Source organism: Calliopsis andreniformis, chromosome 3 (genome assembly GCF_051401765.1).
Source record: "Calliopsis andreniformis isolate RMS-2024a chromosome 3, iyCalAndr_principal, whole genome shotgun sequence".
NCBI lineage: Eukaryota > Metazoa > Arthropoda > Insecta > Hymenoptera > Andrenidae > Calliopsis > Calliopsis andreniformis.
In genome coordinates, this window is record NC_135064.1 from 21,207,176 (window position 1) to 21,233,170 (window position 25,995).

The following is a 25,995-nucleotide window of genomic DNA, read 5'->3' on the forward strand; positions in this document are numbered from 1 at the left end:
TATTTGAAAACGAGAAAACTCTCGAGAACGTGTGATTTCGATCGGTATCTTTCTTTCTCTCGACCAATCATATCGGCGAAGACACGCCGACTAACGACACTGGATAAGAAGATCACAAGTCACATCAGGAAGAATGGTTTCGAGATATGGCGTCTCGAAGGAGGGCGCAGTGGGTGTTGCCGTAGGTGTAGGACCTATGCACTGTCTGCTACCGCACTGTGGAGGTCCCCATCACCATCACCACCTTTCGGCCCCCCATCCCCAAAATCCGCAGCCAGGTCACAATCACCACGTGCATCCGGCCCATCAGCCGCCACCCTCGCCTAGTCCCCACTTAAATCATCAGCTGAGCCATCATCAACTGACCGTCAACATTAACCATCTGAGTCATCAGCAGCAACAACAGCAACAGACACAGCATCAGCAAGCACCGCCCCAGTATCGAGTCGTCACTGCAAACGCCAGTAAGTACTCAAAAATGAGGTGACGCGAAAAAGCCACGAGGATTGGAAAAGGGGAATTTCTAATACCAAAAGAAAAACACTATAATAATATACAGAAAAGATTCTTCTGTTCTTTCCTTTTTATTTCTTTTCGATTCGTATGAAAGATACGTGTCTATCCGAATTTTTTTATGATAGAGTACTTTCAAGTTGTAGTTCTACATGATGGATAGCTGACTCTGAAGAGCAACTTGTGTTAGTTCTTAGGTGAACATGTAGCCTAAAGCTGTGCAAACATTTTGCAAACTTTTTATGACCATTACTTAACACTGAGGAAGAAAACAGTTTGCGAATAGAGGATTTTTAGGAAATTTAATTTCCATACTGTTCGCGAACAGTTTGTAAGGGCTGGTGGTGACGCACCGTAAGATTTGCAACGTTGTTACGTGTCGTTTGCGGAAATCTCGTGGCTTGATAATTGAATGTAGTAGCCAGACACCTATAGGCGTTCACCGCACGCGCTGCGCCGGCCGACTGAAGCGCTTTATACGTGTCCATGGCGAGACTCGAAGCGTTAAACATTGACCTCGTTCTATTTGGGTTACACTTTTGTGGCTGTTTCTGCTAGTTAAAAGACTGGCTGAGCTAAACGAAGACACACACGTGCCCGCTAAATATCCACGTGTAACAAACAGCTGACTGAATAGCTTTCTGAGAACACGGTTGCTCGTTGATACGTGTATCGACGGGACAAATATTACTTGATAGATTGGCGAGACATCGTATCTAGATTCTCTGATATCGGTAGGTTCCCCAAGGCAAGTTAGATTCGATTCTTATATCATTGCTAATTTTAAACAGTTTCTGATCAAGTTCGTTAGGATCATTACTTACACATTTTGCAATCATTTTCAGGACTCAGAGTATTCTCTATATTCCAATTCAGTGATTTCAGTTTAATCATTTGTATCATGTTATATAAACATCATAGGTTTTTAACTTTTTAATTTTACATTCCCTATTTTAATAAAATTCCTCAAGTTTAAAGAGTTAATCTATCAGTTTTTTAACGATAATAATTTAGTATTAGACCTACTCAGTAATTTAGAATTCTCCCAAATATTATTTTAATAGAATATAGTTTACAGAATTAATTCTCCTTTATCATTATCATTTCAAGCATATTCTAGCATGTGCTTACATGAGAGCTCATCCTTCATTTGCTCCATTATGGACATACATTATTGTGACCAATGGAAGCATTGTTTCGACCTTAGATTTCAGCTTATATCCTTTACTTATTCTGTTCTCTTTTTTTTTCAATCAGTATAATAACACCTAAATTCTTCAGATTGACTGGGGCACAACAAGCATGTTCCAATATAGTTCATATTAAACGACGATTTCCCGGGATATCATCCGTCATCCCAACCAGTTCAATCTTTCATTGCTTGCCAATACATATGTGACGTACTGCATATACATACATATGTATAGATGTCGTGCACCTGTGCGTAGAAAGGGGATACATGTGCATAGTCACGAAGTCCGTTATTTTAGAGTACACTGGAGGTAGTTAATTTGACCTGGTGCCCTATCTGTCAGAAGTCGAACCATTTGCGTCTATTTGCGGATACACGGCCAACCCTGAATTGTACTCGAGTAATCTTTGCGGGAATAAGTTCATGATAGAACATTTATTGCAACGTCGAGCACATTGCTCTATTTTAATACTTGTGTCTCTTTATAACTTGCTGATCAGCCATTTTGACAATAGTTAAATCAAATACCTTGACTCTGCATATTAAATATAAATTGTAGAAATATTAAAATTTTTATGATCCAGTACATCTTCGCAGTTCATGTCCTCTTGTGTCAGGATGATTAAATGACGGTAAATGACGATGATCTAGGAACAGCATCGATATATCGAATAGGTTAGTATTTAGGTTAGTCCTTAGCGCCCCTGGGCGGCATTGTAGACAATTCACGATATAGGTCAATCGATAAAATGCTTTCTACCTTGTACGGTCGCGAAGGTACGTTCGATTCTTTCCTCTTGTATGATATATCTAATCACAGTGACGCCAGACTTCTCCTTGTTCCAGAATTAATACGAAATTCCAGCAGTGAAGATTAATTTTGAAATACTTCAGGAGCTTAGATGTGTTTATGGATTGTCTGTGCTATAGGCACTGTACTTGACTTGGGATACTATGGCGGGAATTCAAATTTAAACATAAATCACATTTACACTTTTTGAGTAAAAATATTCTTCATACAATTGTTATTTCCTTAAAAACAATCTTTGTTAAGTCTCGTACTAGACGTTTTATATTCGATAAATTATCTATTATGCAATACTATGAATTATATAAATCATTGTCCATAAGATTCTAGTTTATCTTATCTTACAGCTTTTTGTTTGCCCAAAAAAGGTTCATCAATAATAATTGCCAATCATTACTAACTAAATACTTTTTCAAACAATTTATTTGCTGTCGTGTAAATTAATTTGTTGTTTAAGAGGACAAAGATAAGCTAGATAAGACATACTTATTTTTTTCACTCAATGGAAGCAATCGTAAAAACAAGATATAATTCATTTAAATAGTATTGTCAATAGTATGCGGATAATTGCCTTTAAGAATTTGATATTGTATATTTCAGTGTTTAGAAAGTAAAACTAGAAGCTATGAATAATAATCGATAGATGAAAATCTAATTATGTGTAGGGGTTTACCCTCTGACGATATGGCGTTAAAAAGATCGTATTTCTACGTTTATCACTCCTGCATACCACTAAACGTTCTCATGATGGTCGCCACGTGGCCGATGTATGACCGTTCTAACCTCACTTCTACTTTCATCCATATTACCTTCGCAACATTTCACACTGCTGTTTTACACATCAAAAAACATTAAATTATTTTGAAATCACGTTGATTCAGTGAACGAATATACCGAAAACCTATGAAATACGTACCTTGTGTACTGCAAAAGCTTTTATTAGTGGAAGTAGGGAGAGAACGAGGGAATTGGCACCGGAAATGACGTATTGCATTCTGGATTGTATTTTCCAGGCCACGTTCTTTCACTCTGTTAACGTACACATGCGTAAGAATGATGCTTCAGAAATATGAATTCGAAAATCATTTAACATATGTTACTATTAATCATATATCTATATTAGCCATTCATTTGCTAACCTAATTAAATCTAAACAAATATTTATATATTTTGAATATAAAAAATGAGGGACCAATCAAGTGGTTGACACTAAAATTTTCAAAAATTCAAAAATTTTAAAAATGGAGTTACTTTGGTCAATGAACGGCTTTAATAATACAAATTTATACAAAAAACATAGTATCATGGGTAAAAAATGTATCTTTCAATTTTTGATTTGCCATATAGTATTATTTTATTACTCATTAGAGCTGATCTTAAAACTAATAGAATAATTCAACCTGAAAGGTAAATTTTCCCAAAATGTTTGCCCATCGCCTAACAAAAATTGGTCGTTCGTGACATTTTTGATTGTATCGATGTGTAACAAATAAATATATAGGATACGTGGGTTTCGTCGGAATGTGAGAGCGTCTACCTACAATTTACGTGCTTTCATGGTACTTAATACGATCCTGGCGGTGGAGTTCGGCCTCGCCCCCCTTTCGTAGCAATCAATGCACTCACGGGACTACAGATAGCAGCACTGCTCCGGCCCCTGCCCACATGTGCAAAGATGGCCGTTCACGAGGCCGTCTTCTCGGTTTCTTTGCTCACGTTCAAGCCTCGCTGTCATTTCATTGTTCTTTCGTTCTAAAGATACATTTGTGCAGGTTAAGCGTACCTTTTACGTGACGAGAGACGGTAACCAGCTTCGCGTCGATCTTTAACGGTGAGCGACGAACTATCCATATTTTTTTTGTCGTTTCTATTATCTGCCTCTCCATACCCTTCATGTATTTTCTCGTGATAAGTTCGTAGCATGTGGTGGAAAACACTTTTCGCGCGACACGTTTAATCCACGCTTCCCATACGGTGTGCCGTTACGAATCGACGGCATTTCCCTCGAGGACAGTGATTCTGCCACAGGATATATTTTGATAATACGTGTAACCGATCGCGCTGCATCTCTCAAACGGCGACGACGTGTCAAGCGATGTCATGCAATTCCACGCATAATCGCTTTCACGAGTGATTCGTTTAACGACAGAATGGCGAGCACAGTGCAGCAGGAGAATATCGCGCATATGCGAACCTGACGGTACCACGAAATCCATTTTTCCACCTCGTATTTTTTGCGTTTCGAAATAGGATATCTTCAACAGCTATGATAAACGTTGATAGCGGAGGATAAGTTTCTGTGCGATGTCTTCTTTCTAATGATTGTTCGTACGAGTAATTCTATCGAATGATAACATTGATCTAGGAATATAATGAAAGTATATTTGAAACGCGCTTAAATGGGAAACGTGAACTCCTCTTTCATTCCCATATTTTTAATTCTACAGTATTACAATGTATGATTAAGTGATTTAGCAGTGCAACATAATCGTGTCTCTGCGGAATACAATTGCGTTTTATTTAGAATGTCTTATTACGTAAAAAAAAAAAGAACTTGGTTATAGAAACAGCGAATCGCAATTGATAATAAAGTACAGTTAATGAGCACGGAGGTATTCCACATTACAATTGATTGTAATGGATTTATTTTATCCTTTAAATTAATAAATGTAACATATGCGTATTTCGTAATTCTTAGTCTCATGGCTGGAAGTGTTTACTGCCTGCATGACTACTTGTTGAATGGTTGAATCATCATAATTGTACACCTTCTTAATTTATCATAATTTCTGTTATCTAGGGAATATTATTTATCGCTTTCCAGGGATTCTAATAATGTACACGCGAAAGATTAATTCTATGCAAAATTATTGAAACGATTATAATGAATACATGAATATCTGAATATGTCAAACATCGTAAATATTAATAAAAGCAATTCTACCCTCTCGCGTATTACGATCGATTTTGAAGAGCTCGGTTATTTTTACACTTCCAGCAAGTTTCCCACGTGTTTCGAACGCCCAGTGTTTAAATTATCCTGTATTACTTCTAATTTCAGGATCAGACTTTCATGTGTCTGGACAAAATTACGGCACCCAACCAGGGGGCCAGGTGGGCGGGGGAGGGGGTAGCGTAGGAGTACCTGGGGGCAGAGGGCCTCCACCACTTGGCAGCTTACAGTCCATAGGACAATCAGCAGCAGGTATACCGCCAGGAGGTCCTGCTGGAGGGCAAGCACCACCTCAGACCCCGGCACCCGGGGTACAATCGCAACAGCCGCAAGGCCCGGCACCCACTACGACACCCCCCGTGCACACCCCCTCGCCGCAGGAAATGGGAAAACAGGCCCATTTACAACCTCAACCACAACCTCTGTCACAAGTATATGGGCCGACGCAAACGAGGCCGACGTCGCAAGTAAGTATAAATTACACTTCAAGGATGATTTATAGGTGAAGATCAAAGAAGAGCTTGACAAGAACATTTCTGTAGATTTTCTGTCTTTTATGTCATTTGGTAACTAGAAGGGAGTGCTTTTACATGTCAGAGTTGAGAAGATAAAAATTTTGTCAAGGTATAACCGTTTGTATAAGTGTAAAGGGAAATAACTTGGCAAATCTATGCGAAACAGGGGATTTTGATAAATCAGCGAGAAGTTCACAGTTATTAATCCTGTTTCAAACGTTAAGTGTGACTTATCAAGTTCACCCTCTGCTGTCTTCACTGTATGAATTCTTGTTGAATTTGAGAAAGATCAGCTAATAACTATGGTAATTTCTGTTTCAGGGTTATTATCAAGGCCCAAGACCGCAGCAGTCAAGAGGTATGAGGGGGGGTCAAGGGGGTACTGGTGCACAGGTAGTGGGGATGTCAGGGGTTGGCGGAGGTGGAGGTCAACCCACAGCACTTTATCATCCAGGTGGTTTGCCAGTTCAAACTGGGGCAATGTATCAAGTCCCTAATCTTCATCCTGGTCCACATCAGCAGTCCGTATACACCATGAACAGTCAAATACCCCTTCAGGTAGTAGTTAAGTACTGTTGATTTTATATATTTATCGTCATGCACCATTCATTTTGCATTTGTCACAAGAAAAGTGAATTACTATCATAACAAGGAAATGTAATTGAGAATTAAGACATTGAACTGTTGCAAAAGGCATTGCTGACTTTTACTCACTTTTCTTGCAAGTAAAATATTATTTGCTTCGAAAGCATTATCATATCATCGTTTCTGTTATTGAAAATCAGAAGCGTAACAAATGTTTTTGCACTTTTAGTTTGGTGGTCCACCTCAAAGGCATCAAACGCATCAAAATCAGCAATATTACGCGCACTTTCAACATTCTCCTACCCTTCTAACGGCACAAAATGTGTATCCATATGGTGCACCCGCACCAACCCCTCAACCTTGTAAGTAGCACAAAGTTAGCAGCTTAATAGAAGTCAAATCTTAGCCTGTCTATAACTGATTAAACATTTTGTACTGTAGATTATTGGACCACTGGGCAACCAGCAAACACACCATTAGGTTTAAGTAGGGCAGGTGCAAGTGCTGTCACTGGTGGGGCACAACATGTAGCAGGCCCGCTGGCCGGTGCCCAAGGAGCCCCAGTAGTACCACAAGGTACGCTTCAGCAACCCACACAACAGGCTCAACCCTTACCCACAATGGGTATATCTCTTTCTCAGACTGGTAAGTTATAAATAATTCTTATTACGTATATATAGTCCCAAAAATTTCCTACTGAAAACAGTTTTTATCGAAAAGAAAATTTAGAATTTACATATACCTTGAATATGCAAATTTAAGAGGATGATTCTGACAAACAGTTGCCAAATTCTAAAAAACTTGGATAATGATTCGGAAAGCGACGTAAAAATTAATATATATACGTTCTTTCTTAATATAGAAAATATTTTTAAAAAACTAAATGTAATTTTAGTCGAGAAATACATCGTTTACAAGTTAAAATTTCGTAATTGCTAAGAGGTAGTATAGTATACTTAAACCTAGTAAAAGTCGTGAGAAAGGTATATAAATCAAAGGACACCTTAACTGTAAAAGCTTTTAAGAGATGTTATTTATAGCTGTGAAAGTTCAAATGACAGTGAAGATACAAAATCTTAGGATCTGTTAAGCTGCTTCACCTGTTTGTTCAAAGGCTTTCCCTACCTTTGTGCTCAGGTATGAAGATTCAGGTAAAATCTTGAATCGGTCTTCGGTACCTTTTCTCGAATTTCCGCATCAGTTGCTCTCAAGTAAGGGAAGAGATAGATTGTAAAATTGCAGCTCGAATCTTATACAATACTTTTCCATATTCAGTTTTACGGAATGTATATTGTAAATAATGTGTATAAAATGTATGGTGGTGAGTGCTTGAGTAGAAGTAACGATATACAGCAAGTGCCGTGTATTTGTAACGAAATTATGGTTTTATCTAAATGTTAAAATCTAATCATACAATATAATAATAATGATTTATTTTTGCATTGCAAACTTACGTGTACTTTATTGTTTAAAGATGTGTACTCAGGCCATAACGGTGGTGCAACAAGTACGACGAATAGTACAATAAAATCTCGGAAACCAAGAGGACAAAATGCTATTACCGATATCGTAGATCCGTCAACTGGTAAAAACATAAGTCACGAAATTTACAAAGATAATGAAACCATTCAAAGTGGTGAATCTAGCAATCGTGAGACACCTCAGCCACAGGTGAGTTGGAATATTAATATATTAACAATTGGCTATAAGAGTCTTATATTTGGAACATTATCAGATGTTAGTAATGTAATATGGCTACCTACATATCTTAAAAAATCTTTTAAATTGAACAAATAAGAGAAATAATGAATCTATGACTGACAATCTCTTCTAGTCAATTGTTCATACTATTGATATCTGTAACCACGAGCCATGGTTATTGAACTATCTTTATTTTCAACTTCTTTTAAAGAAAATGTATACAATTTTTATCTTATGATGGTCTAAGCATCGTTATTACCTTCGATATGTTAAAACAATATTGGTAGTAAACATTAGAATAAAAACTTCGTATAAACATGATTTTTATATATTATAAAAATGAATAATATAGTTTTTAATAATTGCCTTTTTATATTTCACAAACCATGGCTAAAAGGTAACAGAGGTATACAAAATATTGAATGTTTTGTTTTATTTCTCTTAGTAACTTTGGTTTTATTTCTCATCCTATGATTTGAGTTTGGAGCCAGTTTTTAGTTGTCAATGCATAATCTTCGCTCGATCACTATGTATCATTGTCTATCACGCAGAATTGGTGATTGTTACAGAACAATGACCCCGAGGTGCAAGCCGACTTTGCAGCACAGGTTGCAAAAACTCTCGTGAAAGTCGTGACCGAAGAGTCTAGTTCTGACTCGACGGTATCGGCCAGTGTATCAAACACTACCACGACACAAAATGTAACGCAAAGTTTAGCGAATTCCCAAACAATAAATTCTACTAACGACGCGAACAGTCAGTGTAGTAGCAGTTCACCGACTCAAAATGTACCTAACGTAACCGCGTTGTGTAATCAGCCGTTAGGCGCTACTAGTAATGTGGCGGCTCAAGTAGACTCTAGTGCAGTGAAAACGGAGTCGAAACCATTGCAAATTCCTGTCAAGGAATTTCAACCTCGAAGCGAGACGAAAAATGTGGTTATCGAGGAACCACCGTCAACTGCATCACGTAACGTAAACAAGGATGATATTTCTGCGCAGCTATCCGCGATGACTGTAACCGAAGTTGAGGTGAAGAATACGAGTGCCTCGCCTACTGTGACACAAACGTCTGTTGTAACCCCTGTGATTGCACCAAGTATCACGAACGTTCCGGAGGTCCCCAAACCGTCCGCCACTGCCCCAAGTGCTAACCCCGGTCCTGCCAAAGAACCGTTCCCTAGTTTATCGAGTAAGAATTCATCGAGTTCACCACCTAGAAGAAAGTCTCAAACTCACGCTCATAATCAACAACCTGCTGCCGCTGCCGTCGCCGCCGCCGCCACCACCACCACCGCTACCACCATCGTTTGCGCTCCTACTCCTCCTGTTGCTACCACCACTGTTACCACTACTGTTGCCTCTGCTGTAATTGCCGCTGTTACTGTTGCTACTGCTGCTGCTACACCAGAGGTGCATACCAGTGCCAAAGAGCAAAAGGAGAAGAAAACAAGGGAGAAAAGTCTCAATTCGAGAGGCGCTACACCTACACCTGCTCACAATCAGATTGACCATCATCCCAAGGCCAACGGAGACGCTATTGGTGATAAACCTGAGCCTGAACCACCTCGAAATGAAGTTCAGCAACAGAAATCATCTGACGGTGAGTCTTTACAAAGTTTTTACCATTTTGAATTTTTTATTCTACTTTTTGTTGTTTTATTTCTTTGATAAGTATAATATTGGAGATAACTTATTTGAGAAGAATTTTATTAAATAGAATGTTTGAACAGAAAAAATACAAAATAGTACAGTAGCTAACATATCACATTTTTTAATCAAACAAAATGGTATTGAAAATATTTTTTATCGTTTGTCTCATATTGTTAGTTTTTTCATCTGATATATTAGTAAAACTTAATCACAACAGATTACAGTTGCACCATACAACTTTTTTGTTTCAATTATTCTTCTTTTCAAATTAAAGTATAAATCCAAATTAATTTGCAATATATTTAGAATTTTAACATTTAATATTATTAAATTATTCCATTAATGTGTTATAAGTGTACGGTAAAACTACAAAATGCACAGGTCTTTTTTTATACGCATATACTTTTAAATTTCGTACTCTCGTCTTTTGTTTTTAGTACTAATTATCAAATAACATATATTTCACTTTTACATTTATCCACCAATAAATTTTCGCGGGAAGGAAATGAACGTTTTCATGTGCAAAAAAATTACGGGTTATAGGTTAGGATTTCAGTGTCGGGATCTATAGTTTCTCCCCTTTGTATCATCGTAGTTTGAACTTTGCTTTTACGACGATAGCTTCGGTAGTGTTCGTTGTCTATAAACCTTCATGCAATAATCATAAGTCAATTTGATTAAGTCAGTTTTTTTTACATATGGGTATCGTTGATGTCTATAGCAACTTCGAAATTGTTCGAAATCATGACATGTAAACTGTGTTCACCCTGTGTGCCTTTATATAGGCACGTGCATGCGGACGCACACGAGACGTGCCTTTAAGTTACGCACGTGCGGATAAGCTCAAATAATTTAAAGTGCTAGCTCCGATACCATGTAAAATCTGTATGCAGTATCACGTGATTTCGTTGTTCGATGTGGGTGCTGAATAGCTGTGACAAGAGCCATTGGAAATTTTTGTTGTGTCGCAATACGATTTCCTTTCATCCTAACCTACAAATTTCGCAGTTCCTATTGCAACCCCTAAGAATCGCAAGTTGCGAAGCACGTTTTCGCGAAGTAACACCTTGATCCACCATCAATCATTTCGCTTTCGTTTCAATAAATATTCCACTAAATATCAGCAAATATCTTTACATTGCTGGAAAATATAGATACTGAATAAATAGTTTTTTATACAAATTAACAACACATATTCAAGTGCCGGTAGTATTGAGTCGAAAATTCACATGGACGCTGAAACAAGTGAAGAAAAAGCATTCCTAGTACACGTTTTAAGTTTTTAATTCGAAATATTTGAATTGTACTTTATTCTCCGTCAAACTAAATTCTTTTAAAGTCCAGAAGTGTTCCCGATATTCGCGACGATGATACACGTGGGAAGGACTACAGTTTAAACGAATCTTGTGATTAAATTCTAAAGTAATATAAAAGTACAAGACAGTTTAAGTTCGTTTTAGAGTGCACATTCACCAATATGGGGAAGAAAAAGAAGGGTAAGTTACTTGTGCAGACAAAAATGGTGTAATAGACTATAACTTCAATATCTTCAATGTGTTTTAATTCAATGGTATATCTATGTTCATATAAATAATTCATGACCTAAACCTAAGGGAAAAATACGTTCAAGATATACCTATCTAACGATAAATAATACAAGGGGAAAGTGGAACTGCGTAAATAGTCTGTTAATCGAATTTCGGTTTCTCGGTTGAATTAAAGCAAATCTGCTACTTCGATTAAAACACTTCGAACCATCGATGTTCGCTCTTTTAACATGCGCATGTGTAAGAGGGAATCGTGAAGAAATCAGAAAAAAATCAAAAAAGAGTGGCATTGTGTTATGCGTCGGAATACACGTTTCTAATGTGAATGGGTCTTTTTCCGATGATTGAAACGCAAGGCACAGGGAACACCGAAAGGAGTTTCGTGTCAGACGGTGACATCATCGTACGAAAAGGCGCGAAACGGTCCGAAGATACACGAGCATCGGCGATCGTGTAGCTGGAGGGAGGTTCCCGGCTTCTTTCCTCATCGACAACGAATTTCCTCCAGTAGCCAGCACGTGCTGTGCTAGCCGGGCGTATTTTTTTTACTCCGTTTTGCCCATTTCCCCTTTCCTTTTATATAACTTTTTAACTCACAATTATACATTTGTTCATATACATAAGTATATATTTAAATTTATATTCTATAAAGTAACTCGTTTTTAATTTGTACATACATTAATGTAACGAATACGCTTAACATTATATTGCGCCTTACTGAATCCCCGGTTCCTACAAGACTTACAGCGCGATATAATCCGTGTAACTTGTACATATATCGTTTTATTTAATCGCAACGAGCGCCCTTTACACGCATCGTTTTTCATATTATTTTCTTGTAAATTATGTGCTTTGCATTGTATAACGAGTTATATTATAACGACTCCAAGGGACAAAGGTTTTTCCTGCACGAGCCCCTTTTCTCTATCTTCTTTTAAGTTATTTTTATTGTGAAAAAGTGATCAGGCGAATGCAACCACGACGACCAAGGAGAATTTTGATTGGAAATGTATGTATGAAGGTATTTTGCTACTTCTTAAATCGATCGATTTCTCGTGGGTGTAGCTGCAGGTATCTGCCTTTCGCAACGTGGTTCCGACATTTTGTATTCACGAACTTTCACAGATATGTAGCATCCGTTATAACTCAAGCCTTTATTTCGTATATAGAATTAAATACTTGGAACCAACAATTGTTTTACGTATTTTTCTCGGATATTGTTTGTTCTTTATAGACGATAAGCAGTATTCATGAATCGTGAATAAATCTTGAACAGCGATTCAGGAGTGTGTTCAAATATGGCTGCTTCGAATGTGGTTAGGTGTACAGAGAAGCACAGTCTCTTTCATTGGTCAGAAATATCGATCTTTACTTCATTTTATGTTTCATCAATATAATAAAATATTGATAATTAATCGCCATTATAATTATCGTCGTAATTTTGAGATTAAGGTCAAATATTATCATCCATTTTCTGACCACGTGCACATGCAATGGTTCAGCATTAAACTTTTTATTTAAATTATGGAAATAGGTTCTTGCTATTCATTAATTTGATGTTTTTGGAAATTTTACTATTCGGTTTTTGAGGTCGTATAAATTTCAATCAATTACCATTTTTACTCATTTTATTGGCACACGCGGACTTCTGTGGCCATTTTGTGAGCACTCGGAAAGGAGTACTCCATATTTGATTATTACTTTCCTATGCATGATAATTAACACTGTTACATTCTCGCACTTTCCTGTATTGTTCAGTTTTTGCTTTACATTCCTCTACTTCTTTTTTAAATATTAAATACTTCTTAGCTACTTTAACAATTTTTTACACAATTGCGAATTAAATAATGTTAATCAGTACGTTCGATTTGGGATATATTAGGTTAAAGTTTTATCATCGATAAGTGCTTTTTCTTTTTTATTATTCGCTTTTGCTTACTATTCTTAACGTGTGAATTAATAAGTAAGCGATATTTTATCAGGTTGTTAACTGTTGAATGTAAGAAGTAGTAGCGAAAGGAAAAAGCGCATTTGGTTCGCCTAGAAATAGGATAGGCATGGCTACGAGGGCGACTTTAATGGGCGTGCCACCTCTTCGATTCCGATTTTTATTTTTGCTCTTGGTACAATTTCCATATTCTCAGTAGCACTTCAGCATAACTTTCCAGGGGACTTCTGGGACACGAATAGTATAGATTCATTTACACGTAGAATTCTACGAATAAGTTATCCGAAAAATTCAGAACGTTCAAAGACATCGGTTCCAAAAATAAATCTTCATAGAAATACTGTTCATAAATAAATAACGAGACGAAGAAAGATTATTGAGCAAAATGGTTGCTACATTATTGATCGAATTAAGTCACAGTTGGGAATATTTTCCATTGAGTTTAATTAAGGAAAACTCCGCGACTTTTTTAAATGGCCTAATATAAGGCGATAGCACCGATGTGAAAGATATTTTTGTGCGTGGCCATTGTGAAAATGATACGTACTTTGGTCATTAAAACGCATGGGGTCATGGTCGCACGCGAGCGCGTGTATGGCGAAGTACGTGCATGGTTAGGATGCTGTTAAAATGTCATTTCACAAGAGCACGCGTCGTGTGTGTGCAAAAAATATCTTAAGACTTTCGGCGTCAATGGTAACCTTGAGCATTCACCAATCGGGTGAAAGGCTTCCATTGGCTAGAAAAATGATCTTGCTGACTGTGTACATTTTCTTCACGTGAATATCATAAAATGCCGTGTCATTAGTCTCGTATCAGTGATTCCTTTCTTCTTATGATATGAATGCATGAAATAATAGTTTGATTTGAGTAATGTAATGTAGAAACTTACTTAAGTCTTTAAACAATAGTTTTGTAGTAACGAAATTTTTAATTATTTCTTATCGAAACATAATGATAGTGGTAGCATTATCTATGTTAAATTTACATTCTTATTTTTTATATTTATTGGTGACTCTATGGATGTATAATGTCTTATAAACAAATTAGAGATATGAGCAGGTTGATGCTATATTAGTTTGTTCATAATTGTAAGATTTATAGGAGCAAAGTAGGGAATAGATCGCGTACTGGTTTAGCGATCATTCAATGTACTTTTCAGATTGTTACCTCGACCTGCTTTTATAAAATCTTACTCAAGCTACTTTCATGCATCAAATTAACTGGTGTCTCATAGTGAACCACTTTGTTTTAGGAATTGCCTTTAACGAAGTAAGGGAATTCTTCTACAGTATTTAAATCATTTTAACTTGAAGCTAATTTATTTATTATTTGAACTTTTTAGAAGGCAAGCTGTTCAACTTTATTTTTTGTACAAATTTCATTTTTATCGCCATAACATAATTATATTTACTGTCATCAAATAATAAAACTATGTATGATTGGCAAATCACATTTAATATATTTCCGAGGTTATTTTAACAAATTGTAGGTCCTGAGTTAAGAAAGTATCTCAAAAACAAAACCAATCACTATAGTAGATTGCTTTGATTAAATTTTAAAACAAATTGTTTATCGTATCGTCACTTTTCTTTGCTTTCTTTTTTATAAAGTAGATTAGTTTACCATTTGAGTGGTTAATTTTTTTACTCTGAACTTGTCAATATTAAATCAAAGTATAGTTATGGCATTCTATGAATGGTTGTCATATTTATTTTCGCCTCAAGCGTAACCAGAGTATGTAAATACTTCTGAGGAAAAGAAACTACTGGAACTTGACACGCTCGATTGTTAAGAATTTAAATTACGAGATAGACATGTTTCCCGTTCATCGTATATTCCGATGACGTCAACGAATATTCCGTACTCACTATTGTGACTGGTGTTTATAGCCGATTCTGGATGGGGCGTATCCACATAGTCATCCTCCCCATTTCCATAGCGTGCTCAAAAGTCTCACTTCTTCATTTATTCAGTTCATTCTCCGCGGTTCATTAAACGACTACGACCATCTCGAAACCCGCAGATTCCGTTTCCGATATGATTCGATAAGGGGTGCGAGCCGTGTCGCGTTAGGTTAGGTTGACAGAAAAGTGGCTAATGCGCGTGCTCCGACGCGCGACCGGCGAACAGAACTAATTTAAGAAATCCTGCGTCGTGCCTGTTGGTTTGCACCAGTTCACAGGTTAAAATAGATGCGTGAAAGTCGTGTAACGGGAGCTTACGAGCCTTTTTTTTTCTCCTTTAACCGAAGTGTAGCCGCGATTCTAATTAATAATCGACGGAGAAGAGTCCCCTAAAAAGCTCGTCCTCGAGCCGCTCAGATCGATTTCCGCGTGTAAACGCCTGCCCACGAGGAATTCCTATTCTCTTCTGGAGCCTCCTCCACTTCGGTCGTTTCGGTTCGCGAAAAAGGGAAGGGAAAATGCACGCATCATCGTCGTCATCGTTGCACATTGTTGCATCCGCGAACGCGTACGATCTACGTAGCCCGGCTTTGGCAAGCTTTTGGCAGGTTTATAAATAAATACTGATTCAGTGGAGCAGCCACCGCGGGGCCGTTGAAACTCGAGCCGCACAAAGAGTTTTGTGTCGCGTGAAATGTGACTTGCAACGTCCGATGTGATATACTTGTGATATGGGAAGGACAGGTCGTGGCTTCTACGTGTGTAAATAACGTTATAGTGCGCGCACACGATTCAACGAAAACCGTGAAAATGGGTGACCGCAGGGTTCATGGGAACGCTCGTGTCAGCAGTAGCTCCCGATCGAGAAGCCGCAGCAATCGACGGGGCAACAGAGACCAGGGTGCATACGTATTCTAATGTTTTCAGAACAGTTGTAGTATGGTCTCGTTATAAGCTCGCTGCTCGTAGTCACTGTACCTTGAGATTATTTAGAGCAAACGAGTTTTGATTGTTATATGTTGTCATTCATATCTTTAGACCATAATGGGCTAGGGGTATAGAAGGTGTTCGATTACAGAATTAGAGAGGCTCTAGACGTCAGAATGAAATGATAATGAAGAATAACTGGAATTATAGTGGAGTCTTTCTTTGTTAACTCTGACGGTTTAAGAGATGGTAGATCAGCTTGAAAGTTGGGAAATTGTATGACACCATTGTCAAGGCGAAGCTCATGGCAGGATTCTGTTAATGGAGACCAGTGATTATCATAGTCACTGTCCAAGTTGAGTTTGATAGAATCTCATTGAGACTGAAGCGAGTGCCTCCTTACATCAGTGACTATGATAGCCACTGCTTCTGTGAAACGTTTGTAATTCACAGACAAATTATTATTCTTAGTTTTTTCCTCATTTTGACGTCTAGAGTCACTTCTTTAATTTCTTTCCATCTGTAGTCAAATATCTTCTGTAAGTTGACCTCAGAAACGTGTCCCTGAGAACTCGTCAACGAGCTGTGAGTCTATAGCGAAGAAACACTAAAATCTAGGTGTAACGCATAGATTAATAGAGAAAACGATACCATGAACGAATACGTATAGCGAATGTAATATTTTGTTGAAAATGTGAGGCATACTAGCCGATTCTTCATAAGATGATCTCAGTTTGACGACTTCGATCTTTTTTAGACTTATGTCACTGTACTCAAGGGTAAAAGTCTAAATTATAGAGTGGCGCTGTGGCAGCATCGACTGCTGTCCCAAGTATTCTAAGTAGAAATCTAACTTTGGTGTTGTGCTTTCTTTTCAAATGCACACGATCAGAATTTGATTCCTTCGTATTTGTTCTATTCGAATTTTATTCATTTTGATCTGTTCATAGATGCATTACTTAAATATATAACGATGCATTATTTAAATATATAAATTATCTAAATGTAGAAGGAAGTAGAACTACAACTGAATTATATAAAACATATGGAATTTCGAACTTGATCTCGTAGTGAAATTTAGAATAGTGTGCCTCATGAGATTCTTGTATACGATGCCATTAATTGTATGCAAAATTTGTACCAGATTTTGATGATTCAACGTGGTGAATATTCCTCGTTAGCCCAGAACTGTTCGATTTCTCACGAGAGTCAGCAGTCAGTGTTTGCTGATACAGCTGTTCACATAGATGCTCTAATGTTTCTTTCGAACGGTCATATTTCCTTAACATTGTCTTCGAGCAAATTTTCGTTTCTACTTGGTTAATATTTTTATGGGAAAGTGTCTCAAATATCTTACATAATGTAGTTTTTCTTAAGACATTAAAGTTAGTCTTCGCATTATGAATTCAAACAAATATATTCAGATGTATCGTATTTTTAAATATATTTAGTCCTTGGCGGTGTAGATAAACATTTTCTGTAAAGTCTAATCGCGGAAGAAATGAAGGCTTTTTCATCATAAGCTGGAGACACTAACAGGTGTCATACATTGACATAAGTATTAGATTTCTACAACTTTACCGTCAGTGACATTAATGAAAAAAAGTGAAATGCCACAGTACGAAATGTACCTGTGATCCGTGACTATAATTATCCTTGGCTTGTAGCCGAAATACTCACTTTTCTTCACAGCTTGCATCTCTCTATAGCGATATCAGGGTAATGATGATTCTGTATGACCGTATTTGCGACTCATAATGGATGTTTTTTATTGTGTGAATTTTCCACTCACTAATTAAAAAAACACAAATTATTCATTTTTCACCCTTAAGTATAGGTTTAAGAGCATTATAAGAATTTGATTACACATGTAAGATTTAACTTTTCAGTTTATTTCGATGTTCTTTTTTATACTCTCATGTAGACGATGGTGTCGTTACGTACTTTTTCCCTAATTTATTTCCTTTTCTTTGCAGGTAAAGCCATGCAGAAGCAGAAGAGCAAGAATAAACTCAAACCTCGTGATCTTAATCGCAAAGGAGCGGAGAAAGAAGGCACGGATATGGATGCTTTCGTAAACACAGTTCCGCCAGCAAAGACCGAGACGAAGCAAGAGACTAAAGAATCTCCTTTACCGCCTGCAAAGGACAGCAATAAGGAAGGGACTCGAGAATTGACGAAAGATATCAAGGAGAAAGACAATTATGAATCGAAGAAGGAGAAAGAAGCTGCTCCTGTTCATACGAAAACGGAGAAACATGTGGCTGCTGCTCCGACAACACCAGAAATTCCTAAGGAATCCAGTACACCTGCGCAACAAATGCCTGTTATAGAAAAACTGCCAAGTAACAAAGAAACTGTAAAGGAACCCTCCCCCAAAATAGAAGATAGTAATAAATCGAGCGTATGTAATACGCAAGCAAAGTCAGTTCCTAATGATGTTGTTGACCACGCTAAAGTTAAAGAAGAATCCGATGTGGAAGCGATAGTAGCGCAGAAGAACGAGGAGAACTCGAAGGTTTCGGCAATCCGAGCATTTAGTGAAGAGAAATCAGCAGCTGCACCACCTGCAGTCATAGAAAAACCGACCGAAAATGAGTCTCCTCCAGCTCAGACAGAAACGCCAGTTACGAATCAAATAACACTCAAATATAAATACAAGGATGATCAATGGAGTCCCATAAATAAGAGTGGTAAAAGAGTTTATGGTCGTGAATTTTTGATCAGACTACAGGACGATCCAAACAGCAAGATTAAACCGGCGAATTTGCCCGATTTAGACGTTGTTTTGAAAGATAGCTCAAAGGTATGGTATATCATCCCTGTGACTTTGTTGAATATTTTATGCATATAGTATTGTTATAAATGTAATTATAATACTCGTAGGCACGTACCACTATTGACCTTAGACCATTTAATAAAGATGCAAACATGATTAGACACGATGCACTGTTCCCTGGATTTGTAAAACCAGTGTTAAATACACGAGGGGTAAGTAGAAAAATATCGAATTAACTTTACAACTACTGCGACTAATCACTGAATGATGTTTATTTTATAAATGAAAGTAGTGGACTGAAGTACATTGAAGAGCATTTTTCTTCTGACATATGCATTTTATTGTATATTAGGTCCTCGTGAATGTTTGTGTCTTAATGCAAGTGTATTTGTCTTTATTCAGCCACCACCAAATCGTAAAAGTCAGCCCCAAACGAGGCAATCATCAAAACCACCAAAAGCAAATGTTATTCATGTCTCTTTATCTCTCAGAGAAGATGTGAAATTAAGGGAAACAGAAAATGCATGGAAACCAACAAGATTAAAGCAAACTACTCTTACCGAAGAAGAAACAAAGACAGAGGCTCTTTATAGGAGAGTAAGAAGTGTATTAAACAAACTTACGCCCCAGAAATTTAATACTTTGATTGATCAAGTACGGGCATTGCCTATCGATACACCAGAACGTTTGCAAGGTGTTATCAACTTAGTCTTTGAAAAGGTAAGTTTAGATGCAGATATTCATTTATCATTTTCACGGATACACATGATCATTAAAATGTATTTCTAGGCTGTCGACGAACCAAGTTTCTCTGTTCCCTATGCATTGATGTGCAAAGAACTTGCTATGATGGAAGTGTCAGGTTCAGATAAAACTTCAGACAAACAAGAATGCTCATTTAGTTTCAAAAAACTTATTATCACTCGTTGCCAAAAGGAATTTGAAAAAAATACGGTAAACGAAGTGGCGAGAAGTAGTAAACTAAAAGAAATTGAAGAGTGCACAGATCCTGTAAGTCGATTTGTTAAAATTCGGAATAGAATTTATGATAGTTGTATTTTTTATTTGCTGTAATGTACTTGTATTTAATTATAGGAAAAGAAAAAAGATTTACTTCTACAACTTGAAGACGAAGAACGACGAATACGTATTAAATCAGTAGGAAATATACGGTAAGTAATTTTGCAGAGAAAAGTAATGTTTGCAAGTTTATATAGAACTTGAGATTTATATATTTTATGCTCTTCTCTAATTTATGCAGATTTATTGGTGAATTATTCAAACAAGGAATGTTGACAACCAAAATTATGCATCGCTGTATAAGACAATTGCTAGATCAGAATGATGAAGACAGTTTAGAATGCTTATGCAAGTTGTTAACGACAATTGGAAAGGATTTGGAAGCAAAGGGGTCTGGTACAGAAGTAAGTAAATGTTTCTTGATCAATATATGCCTATTTGTTACGGGTTTTATATATACCATCAATGTAGATTTTGTAATATTAAACCATTTGTCATGAAATGTACTTACACTTAAAAATTATTTAGTAAGAAAAATTACAATAATGCTAAATTCCATTTTTATGGTATTTTTTTAATTTCTCAATGTTCAACAAATTTCGCATGACCCTTTTAAGTATCTGACTTTCTGAATTAATCACGCGAAGAAAAGTCTACGTTTTTGAATGTACCTAAGTTTTGTATTATTTTTCTTTTTTCGCTTTATTAGGAAATGCAAGATTATTTCAATAAAATGCAAGATATTGTTGCACGACGAGGCCAAGGAAAAATTAGTTCTAGAATTCGTTTTATGCTGCAAGATGTCATAGATTTAAGAGCAAATAACTGGATTCCAAGAAGAGACGATAGTAATCCTAAAACGATAGATCAAATTCAAAAGGAAGCCGAGTCTGAACGATTAGATAGCCAATTGAATAGTACACCTTTGAATACGCCACGAAAAGATGAACGTGCTAGTGATAGAAAAAGGAATCGTGAGTATTAATCTATTACGATTTACGGTATTCGATTTATTAGCACTAAATATTTTTCAAAATATTGCAATTATTAGATCTGAAGTAGATATTTTGTAGATATTTCGTTGACTTTTTATAACATGATGATCCTCACTTTTTTTTGCCAGACTGGAGTTTCTGACAAAAATGATTGTAAAACGTATTCTGAAAAAGTAACGAAGTCTTTATTTACTTTTTACATGTACACCCTGACATGTGCAATATAAGTGAACATATACAAATTTAAGTAATTATTTGATGCAGGTGGTGTTGGTCCAACTGATGATGGTGGTTGGAGTCAACCAGTTGCAAGAACGAGGCAACCGTATTCCGTTGAAACAGCCAAGCTTAAAAATAAACCTGTAAGTAGTTTTAGTAGTAATCGTTGAACTTCCCATGATTTAATTATGATTATAGCTAATAGACAGAATATTTATTACTTTGTATTTGACTGTATTTTAGCCTCCAATGGATGACCTGCAATTAGGAAGCAGGAATATGTACATGTGGAAAACGCCTTCGAATTTGTCAAACAAATTTGCATGCTTAGAAAATGTATCCATGCTAGATCAAGATAAACGAATGCCGTCTCCACAACTCTCTGGGTAAAATTTTCATGTTATTTTCTTCGTTATTTCATATTATAAGATCGATATGATGAAACATTTTGCCAGGCTAGAGTTTCTGATATTCTTGTAGTGATTTTAGAAAGCAATCTGAGTTTTAAAAAATAGAATTAGATGTACGTAGAATAATTTGCATAATTATTTAACACATTGTATCTCTTTATTTCAGATCGAGATCTACTGGTCCTAGAGAGTATGGCCGTGACTACAAACCTTCCTATGGTATGTATTAGTTTATATAATTAATTAAATCAATCTTCATTTTATTCTTCTTTTTAATATGATGATAAATCTTTTGTTCTTGAAAAGTAAAACTTAATGTTGTTTGCCAAAAGGATTCTGATATTTTGTGTGACAAATAGTTTTCCTCGAGGTTATTTGTATTATTTAAAATATAAACGAGTTGTATATTCGTGTATGGTTGCAGAAGGTAGTAGGAGTTCACGCAATGGTAGTCATCAATTAAGCAGCTCATCGTCGAGTAGAGAAAGCTCGTTAATAAATAGTTCACAAAGTCAAAGCGTTTCTTTGCCACCGCCATTGAAATCCTCACAGTCCGCTACCGCCAGTAGTCATAAACCGCCAATGACAGAAGAGGAGTTTATGGAGGCATTAAACAAGATACTGTCAGATTATCTTAAGTGTCCTGTCCTTGAGGTGAGTCTGTGAAATTGTAATTTCCACCTATTTCATTTTCTTTTAAAAGCTTGTGTCGGTATTAAATTAGATAATTACAGTAATTGAAAATAGCAGCACACCCCTTAGATCCATCTCTGTTTTTTAATAGGAGATGCTTGAGTCATTGGTGTGCTAAACTATGCAATACCTTCTTTTTGGTCCTATTAAACAGTGTTATAAATTAGCTTCTATGCTAAATTTAAATGAATCGCTGCTTGCATGACCAACAAGGGGACATTTTTTATTTAAACTGATTCATTTCCTATAATAAACAACGTCTTTAAAAATAAATCATTAATTAAAATTATTCATTTACAGAAAGCTACGATGGCTATTATGCAAAACTTCAGCAACGCGTTATCGAAATTTATACGCGAGTTGGTCAATTATGTTCTTGAAAGATCACCTCTTGACAGAGAACGTGTCTCATATTTAATATCGCATTTAATCACTTACAAAATTTTGTCAGTGCAACACCTTCGAGCTGGGTAAGTTTTTCTATACTTTTATTGTAAATTATTTGTTTTTATACGATTGCAAACAAATTCTTGCACGTAGTTTTTGTAAAGAAATGATATGGAACTTATTATCAAAGATTTATGTAAAAGAAAAATGATGAGTATTTTATACAGAGAATGAAATTTATGTTGAATTTTAAGTACAAAGCCAAAAGGATACTGAATTAAGTCTTATTAACAAATATTTTATAAGTTGTTTGATTTCAGAAAACATTAAATGTCATTAATTTTTCAGATTCCTTGAAATATTGGATATAGTGGATGATCTTCTGATCGATATTCCGAAAGTGTGGACGTATTTGGCAGAAGTGCTATGTAAGTACTCAAAAAAGTTACATGTTTCTGTGCTGAAAAATCTTGTAGTTCATGATGACTCTTTTTTACCATAGAGAATTTTCCATGCGGGTTATCATTTGCTCAACAGGCCTGAAACTACTGATTGAAAATTTTGTAAATATTCTACAAAAAATTAGTATTACTTTATAATATTTTTTACAGCTCATCCAATAGAAAATGAAATAGTTACTCTATCGGACTTGAAGCCTACATTTGATAGCTTAAGGAGTCGAGGATATGTAGGCAAATTCCTTGGGAAACTGTTGTCGAAGGTATCCCAAGATAAAGGACCCAAATGGGTTGCAGAGAAATGGGACCAAAGTGGACTTCAGTGGAGCAATATACTTGATACAGAACTTGAGAATGTCGATGAAATTATTAAAACAAATGTAAGATTATACTAACATTATTTGTTACAATATCACATTAATCAAAATACATAGTATTAATAATACAATTATTTTTAGAACTTGGAGTTCTGCACTGGTGATTATAATAGTGCCAAAAGCTCATCTAATAATCAACTCACGTACCCGCAAATTCACGAAGAACTTAGAAAACTCATGAAAGATAAAGATTTCGATACGATTTGTAACTGGATAATGGTAAATATTTCAAATTTAATTCTGTGTTCTACTGATACATTCTAATAGTACATCATTAATTTTATTTATTTTGTTTATAGATGAAAGTAGGTAAACGAGTCAAAGAACCTGAATTCATTCGAGTATTAACAACTGCCATTTTAGAAACGTCCATGGGTATGTTTCGCTATTGTGTATCATATAATTAAAAATATACTAGGGTGTGTTCAGTTCTAAATTTTTTATCAATTTTTATTTTCAGACACAGTCAACAACAGGTGGTATCTCAAAACCGATGTTTTTACTAATTTGCACCAATTAATCCGTCGGTTTGTTGATGCAAATGAATCCCTGGAATTGCAATGTCTTTATGCAATTCAACTTCAGTTACATAAACTACAATATCCACACGGTAAGATATACAAAAAATACCATAAAATAGTTTGAAAAATTAATTTTGTATATATTACAATGAATTGTTCTTATGTTACAGGACTCCTCTTTAATATTATGACAAGTTTGTCGGACTATAATGTAATTTCAAGCGACGCGTTCCTGACGTGGAAAAAGAGTCCCGAGCCAGCTCAAAGGGAGTGGCATGGTGTTGCAACGATGGCGCTCACATCGTTTTTCACTGGTTTACAAGAAGTCGATGATGCTTCCAGTGTAGAAGACGGATCAACTGGGGTGAACCAAGATCGCTGTTGACGATACCGTGATCAAGTCCATTATCGTCGGTTGAAAAGACTTAAATATACGTTCCCTCGTTAATAAAAAGAAAATACGCGAAGTGAGATCAAATTGCAGTTTTTTTTTTTTTAAGGAAAGAAAAACACGTCGAATATATTGAAGAAAAAACAATCGAGTGATAGTAGTGCGCGGGTGTATGTAATATAGTCTAGAACTTCAAAGAACAAAAAGTGGATGATAATAAAAGAAGGTTGTCATATAAAAACGGACACAATGGCTGAGACCGATATACATAATGAAGATAAAGATTAATATTATTAATTATGATACAAAAGTAAATGCAAGATAATTATTATATATAATTCATTGAAATGGTTTAAAGTTTAAATAAAGCAAAAAAAAAAAACAACTCGAGAACATTATCGTATTTCTTATGTCTTGCGCGAAACGTCACTGCAGCTCGTAAATCGCCCAAATAGAACTGAAGAACTTACATTGATTTTCTTTTTATGCGCTGAATATTAAAAAAAAATTGCAAATTGCTGTTTCGAATTTCACGAAGTGATATCACGAAGCAACCGAAGCGTTTACAGCTCACGGCTGTACAACTTAGATAAACAAATTACAGATGGCAGGTGTGTATAAGTAGGTCAATTTTAAGTGAATTATACATTTGCAAAATAAGCAGAAGAAAACTATCGATAAACCAAGTCTGATGCAAGGGCGACGGTTCTTCCTATTATTATAACGAATATAAACAGAATTACTAATTTATATCTTTGCGAACTTACAATGTATTCTAATGTAAGAAAAAAAGAAAAACGTTCGTAACTAAGGCAGAATGCGAATGAAGAGAAACGTAACATTACGACACTAGGGTTCGTAGTGTAGACTATGTTGAAATTAGGAAACGGAAAGATACAAATGGTGTGCATATTAAGGCGCTACTATTTTTTAACACTAGTTATTTATAATCATCGAGAGAACAGATTATAGTGCGTGGGATGGAATGTCTGCATGTATTCAGGTGGCAGGTGCCGTAGCAAATTGTATAAAATTGTTATACTAATTTAAAGTACAGTGTGAAAAATACATTTCCTTTGGATATACTATATTATACATATAAAAAGGAAAATAGGTAGATCCGAATATAATTATTATAAAATATTATTTTTATTTAATAATTCTAGGAAAAAGTTCTACACTGTTTTTTGTCTAATGTTTCTCATGTTACTATAAATATACTCTCCTTATTTAAGAAATTGTAATTATTAATATCGAGATATGGATTTATACTTGGTTATTTTTCAATGTTAGACATTTTTTATTTAGACCTTCATGAATGGTAGATTTATTAGCCCAGTTTGCCATTTATATTTTTTATGAATTATACCTTTTTATGCATACACATATATATGTACGTGTACGCGCACGTGTATATGTGTGCTTTAAAAATACGGAACATACGTATATATACCAATGCTACGAAATTACAATCTCTTTCTCGTTAAAAGATATTTC

The 25,995-nt window shown here is 35.9% G+C and overlaps 1 protein-coding gene, 1 long non-coding RNA gene and 1 other non-coding gene across 4 annotated transcripts; 2 read left to right on the forward strand and 1 right to left on the reverse strand.

Annotated features, from left to right (window-relative positions):
• Eif4g (eukaryotic translation initiation factor 4 gamma) lies at window positions 1-25,641 on the forward strand. The gene is made up of 25 exons (XM_076393087.1): window positions 1-464; window positions 5,575-5,933; window positions 6,303-6,545; window positions 6,796-6,928; window positions 7,008-7,211; window positions 8,041-8,237; window positions 8,837-9,869; window positions 18,225-19,054; window positions 19,135-19,239; window positions 19,430-19,747; window positions 19,817-20,038; window positions 20,123-20,199; window positions 20,289-20,451; window positions 20,757-21,021; window positions 21,307-21,404; window positions 21,505-21,647; window positions 21,838-21,890; window positions 22,096-22,325; window positions 22,665-22,834; window positions 23,100-23,179; window positions 23,363-23,589; window positions 23,668-23,805; window positions 23,886-23,961; window positions 24,047-24,196; window positions 24,278-25,641. The coding sequence occupies exons 1-25, from the start codon at window positions 134-136 to the stop codon at window positions 24,490-24,492; spliced, it is 6,060 nt and encodes a 2,019-aa protein (XP_076249202.1). The 5' UTR covers window positions 1-133; the 3' UTR covers window positions 24,493-25,641.
• LOC143188699 (uncharacterized) lies at window positions 1,584-3,484 on the reverse strand. 2 transcript variants are annotated; one of them, XR_013003564.1, is made up of 4 exons: window positions 3,430-3,484; window positions 3,244-3,342; window positions 2,466-2,657; window positions 1,584-2,352 (listed from the first exon to the last, which is right to left on the reverse strand). It is a non-coding gene; the product is annotated as an uncharacterized LOC143188699 (long non-coding RNA). The 2 variants fall into 2 exon arrangements; XR_013003563.1 differs by having other exon boundaries at window positions 3,187-3,342.
• Window positions 22,420-22,585, forward strand: LOC143177714 (small nucleolar RNA SNORA53). Its single transcript, XR_013001633.1, has one exon. It is a non-coding gene; the product is annotated as a small nucleolar RNA SNORA53 (small nucleolar RNA).
• Window positions 25,642-25,995: the final 354 nt, after the last annotated feature.